The sequence below is a fragment of the Equus asinus genome, chromosome 20 (assembly GCF_041296235.1).
Source record: "Equus asinus isolate D_3611 breed Donkey chromosome 20, EquAss-T2T_v2, whole genome shotgun sequence".
Taxonomy (NCBI): Eukaryota; Metazoa; Chordata; class Mammalia; order Perissodactyla; family Equidae; genus Equus; species Equus asinus.
In genome coordinates, this window is record NC_091809.1 from 88,063,833 (window position 1) to 88,069,593 (window position 5,761).

At 37.1% G+C, this 5,761-nt stretch overlaps 1 protein-coding gene across 1 annotated transcript; it reads right to left on the reverse strand.

Annotated features, from left to right (window-relative positions):
- Nucleotides 1-4,567: 4,567 nt before the first annotated feature.
- Nucleotides 4,568-5,512, reverse strand: OR51V1 (olfactory receptor family 51 subfamily V member 1). Its single transcript, XM_014839581.3, has one exon. The coding sequence runs from the start codon at nucleotides 5,510-5,512 to the stop codon at nucleotides 4,568-4,570; it is 945 nt and encodes a 314-aa protein (XP_014695067.2).
- Nucleotides 5,513-5,761: the final 249 nt, after the last annotated feature.

The window sequence follows — 5,761 nt, forward strand, 5'->3', positions numbered from 1 at the left end:
CTTTTAAGCCTTTTTCATGCACCTTTAATCATTTCTTTTAATTCCCCAGTTGGAGATGTCTGATACAAAATGTCTCAGATCTTTTCTCACTGTTTTACACCATTGGGGTAATAACTCTCTCTTTTTAGTGTGTTTGTAGGCGAGGGGGTGGTATTATCAGTGTTTCGCTAACAGTCATCTGCTGCTCCCCAATCTTCTTCTTTCCCTGCACAGTCTGTGTTCTAGTGTGGATTCCGGTACACACAGGCTCTGAAGGTTTGGGATTGTTTATTTCCCTATATGTAAAAATAGGAGTGGTTATGTTTGCCCTTCTTTTGATCATGATGGGTCAAAGAAGTTGGGGTGAATGTGTAGACATATTCAGATATTAGTAACTACCAATATCTTTCAGGAGCCCAGTAGCTTCCTTCAAAATTTGGAAGGGATTTCATGCTATCTTCTAGATCTCTGTGTTGCTGTTGAAATACAAGTACCATTCTGCTCTCTGATCCTCCAGATATAAGCTATTGGTTTACTTATATATTCATTTTCCTTTTGAAGTTATTAGTATGTCCTAACTCCCATGTTGTATTTAAGATTTAATTATTATGTGTCTAAGTGTGAATTTTTCATTTTTAAAATGATTGCTGAACCAATGTTGATACATTATTGTCAGCCAAAGTCTGCAGTTTACCTTACAGTTCACTCATTCTGTTTACAGGTCTATGGTTTCGGCAAATATGTAATGTCATATAGCCACCATTACAGTATCATACGGAATACTTTCACTTCCCTAAAAATCTCCTGTGCTCCACCTATTCCTCCCTCCCTCCCTCTCCCCAAACCCATGGCAACTACTGATATTTATACTATTTATATAGTTAAACCTCTTCCAGAACGTCATACAGTTGACGCCCTATAAACATGTAGCCTTCTCTGGAAGATTTCTTTCACTTAGCAATATACACTTAAGGTTTTTCCATGTATTTTCACAGTTTGATAGTTCTTTGGTTTTTTTAATCAAATAATAAGATTCCATTGCATGAATGTACTACAGTTTGTTTACCTGTGTATCTTACTTGCTTCCAATTTTTGGCAATTATAAATAAAGCTCTATAAACATTCTTGTGCATGCCTTTGTGTGAACAGAAGTTTTCAACTCATTTGGGTAAGATGTGTAGGTGTGTGGTTGCTGGATCACATGGTAAGATTAAACTGTCTTTCAGAATGATGTAATACTTTGCATTCACACCAGCAAAGAATGACAGGTCCTATTTCTTCACATCCTCACCAGCATTCGGTGTTGTCAATGGTTTGCATTTTCTATAGTGATATCTCATTGTTGTTTTAGTTTATAATTCCTTAATGACAAATGATATTCAACATCTTTTCCTATGTTTATTGTTATTTATATAGCTTCTTTGGTCACGTGTCTGTTGATCTTTTGTCCACTTTTTAGCTGAGTTGTTTATTTTCTCCTTGTTGAATTTTAAAAGCTCTTTGTATATTTTGTATTAGAATCATTTATCAGATATGGATTTTGCAAATATTTCATGCTAGTCTGTGGCTTGTCTTTTTGTTCTCTTAACTTACTAAGAAATTATATATATATATGCAGATATGTGTGTATATTTGTTTTTTTGCTGAGTACTTGGTGGATACTCTCAATTTGGACTTGTGACATTTTGCTCTGGGAGAAAGCCTTGTATAATTTCCTGATAAATTCCTAATTCTAATAAATTCCTCTTATATTTTTCTTTTTTGTCTTTCTGGTGTTCTTGGATTGACTGTATATTTTTTTCCTCTCAGTCTCCATATTTATCACTTTATCCTTTAGTTCTGCTTTCTTAAATTTGTCTCCCAAAACTTCTATTGGTTTTCCTGTCATCTCTCATATTGTTGTTTAATCTACAAATAATCTTCTATGTTCTCTGTTTCCTATTAAGAGTAATTTGTTCTTTTATCAAGACTGTAATATGACTATTTCATTAAGAGTATCAATTATGGACTCATTTTCCTTTTAAGTCTTAATCTCTGCTCTGAAGAAACTTTGTTCCACCCAGTTAATTTTCTTTTTTAATATTTATTTTGGATGTATGATTTTTGTATTGGCGGATTTAATAACATCCCTGGTAATCCTTGGCTGTCTTTCCATATTTCATGATGAGGGACAAGGATCTAGTAGGGATTTCGATGAGCATGGCGGGATTTGATACCTGGTCAGTTGCTTTGTAGGCTGATGAGGAAGGAGCCTACCCAATTCAGCGAGTGAATACTCAGAAGCCAGTATCTGTTAGTCTTTTCTTTTGGGACAGTTTTTATAGTGAATAGCACTACAATCACTTAACTGTGGAACATCAGTCTGGTTAGCCTGTTAAGAGATGAATGGGGAAAAGTTCTCCTTGGACTTCAGCATTCAATATGTATTATTTTATGTAACCTCTCTCTTTTATATATGATATCTATTATCATATTCCTAGTATCCTTTGTATCTAATGCCCCTATGTCTGGATCATACTTGATTTAATTACTACAGAGACCAATCATTTTGCCAGAATTAAAAAAGAGTGGGTTTCTGGGTACTTTAGTAAGGAAACCTTACAAGGATGTTCACCTTTTCTGCCATTCTCAGTCCCACCTCTCTCCAGTACCTTATAAGAAATTCCTGTGTTTTTCCAGGATTGTTCTGTTCAGATCATTTTTCTTCTCATTGGTATGCCTGTCTGCAGGCACCTAGATTTCATATTTATCTATCTTGTTTTGTCTTTTAAGAATAATATCTAAAGTTTCTCTATTTATAAAATTTGTTTCCATATACACTGAAATCTTTCCTCTTATGATGTCTCTCTGTGTACATCTGTAGCTTTAGTGGATTATAGAAAGCAGCAGAAATAAAAACATATATTTAACATACCAGGATTACCTGTAAATTGACACTTAGATATTCCTTAAATTTATATTTTATTATTAAATTAAGTATAAAAAGATACATAAATAAAGATAAAACTTGATTAATTGCCACAAAATTAATGAAAGCTTATAACCAACACTCTGACCAAGAATGAGAACACTACCAGCATCCCAAAAGCTAACATAGATTCTGATTCACTAGGGCTTGACTGGAGCTCAAGGTTCCACACTTCCTACAAGCTCCCAGATGATGCTGAGGCTACAGGATCAGAAACCACACTTTTAGTAGAAAAGTTTTTAGGACAACAATTTCCACTGTAATGGAATTCTTGGTTAGGTTGGTATTATTTTACAAATTTCTATGAGAGTCATTCTAGAAAATGGATGCATTTTCTAGAGATGTCCATTTATTATTCTAGCAAAGTCTCCCTTTTTCAAGTAGTGGTCCCAAATATCTTAGAGTACAGAGACACAACCTCAGGTAGAAAATCTTCTAAGTCTATTTAACAATAAAATTTGTTAGACCAAGGAAGATTAAGAGGTACACTATACAGTGAGCATCTGCATGTGAATTTATTATCAGCAGATTGTTTTTACTAAAACATGTTTCCTCCTTTCTAAGAATCCCTGATGTCTCCCATTCTGGACCTTAGCTTTTTGACGTGAGACCAAAATGAACACCAACTGAGCCTGGACTTTCTGATTTTCTGCATTCTAGTTCTGTCACCTCACCCGTTAGCTTTCTCCTTATTAGTTGTGAGGTCATTTAAGGCAGCAGTGTACAATGACATGACAGTTTACCTATAACAAAAGCAAAAAGAAGAGATTGTGTGTTTCCCTAAACTCACTGTGGCTGTTTTTGTAATGTTTCCTACCCAGGCTGGATAGTAGCCTTGCAGGCCTTATAACGAAGTCAGGTCAACTTCTACAGGTTACTATTTCTCACCGGCTCTTCAGGCCGCCACATTGACAACAGCCCCAGAGACTGCCTAATTCACGGATAACAGCTTTCTGATTCCTTAGGAGTTTGCTTTCTGGAGTCTATGGAGGAAAGTTTCTGCTAGTTTCTCAAAAGGCTGAGAAATGCCAGATGGTGCTTTTAACACCAGTGATAAGTTTATCTATTCTAAATATCAGGACCTGAGTTGATGACTCTGAAATTGCCTTTCCTTCTCAGGAATAGGTTTGGTTATTTTATAAGTTAGTGTTACAATATAGAAGCTTTCTAGAACATCAATCAAAAGTACAGAGCTTCCAAACCTGTTCCTTTCTGTGTAAAACCAGGAATCATAAGAAATTTATTCTCATCAGCTCCTTTACTCAGCTTCCTTCCTTTGGCTGACCTCCCTCCATTAGGTCATGGATTTTAAAACTTTCTGAAGGTTTGGCATGACCTACATATGCTTTGTTTTACACAAGTCAACAGCTGGTGGAGAATTTAGGGGATGTTTCTGATAGAATCTTCCACCTCCAGCCCCAGAAAAACTCACTTCCAGGACATAGGTTAAGATGGGACTTGTTTGTAAGTGATTCTCTGACTACATTTAAAGTATGTTTTAAAATCAAGGATCGTGGACTCATGGCTAAAGCTCTAATTATAACGGAATTTATTTTTGTATTAGTTTTTCTCTGTTTATTATTGTTGTTGCTGTTTTGCTTTTTAAAAGACCTGCATATCTCAATATATTTTCAGAGAAAAGAGTTTGAGCATTCTGCTACGAATCTGTTGGGTCTTCACACTGTAGATAATGGGGTTCATCAAAGGTGGGAAAAGGATGTAGATGTTGCCCATAAGGACATGGATGATGGGGGAGAGATGCTTGCCAAAACGGTGGACCATTGTTAGGCTAATGATAGGAATGTAGAAGACAAGGACAGCACAAATGTGGGAGATGCAGGTCTGAAATGACTTATGCCGCTCCTCTTGGGAAGCAATTGCCAGGACTGACTTAAGAATCAGGACATAGGAGAAGAGGATAAGAACAGCATCCAACGATAGTGTGAAAATGACCAGCATTAGGGCATAGTAGCTATTGAATTGGATGTCTGAGCAGGCTAGACGGAGAAGGTCCTGGTGCAGGCAAAATGAGTGAGAGAGGCTGTGGGAACGGCAATAATGGAAAAATCTCAGACGGATGATGGGGGGTGTAATAAGGAAGAAACTCCTACCTAATATGGTGAGCCCAATTTTGATAATCCTGGAATTAGTCAGGAAGGAGGAATAACGCAGTGGATTGCAAATTGCAATATATCGGTCAAAGGCCATAGTAAGGAGGACGGAGGACTCCGTAAAGGAAAGACCATGGATGAAATAGGACTGGACGATGCAGGAATCCAAGCTGATCTCTCGAATGAACCCCCACAGAATCCCAAGCACTGTGTGCACTGTGGACAGTCCCATGCACAAGTCGGTGAGGGCCAGCATGGCCAGGAAGTAGAACATGGGCTGGTGAAGGCTAGGCTCAGTCCAGATCACATGGAGCACCATGCAATTACCCAACAGCACCATGGCATAGATGCTGGAGAAGGGAATGGAGATCCAGGGATATTGTTGCTCCAGACCAGAAAATCCAGTGAGAAGGAAAGAGGAGGAATTCGTGCGAGGACTTACTGAAACAATCATTCTGGAAATGAGATATTTCTTCTAGACGACAAGAAAGTATTTTTCAAAGAAAATGTTCCAATTTCAGATGAGTCAATGAAATTTCTAAGTAAACAAAATTATGCTAAAAGTTAACTAACCTTACAAAATGTAACCAAGCAACTCTGTTCTTTAGAGGTATATTATCTGCTGCCTGGAAGAGAATGGTGTTCTCCTGATGTCATTTAAGAGCCATTATTCATCCACTGGCAGGTGCAGAGATATCCTTAG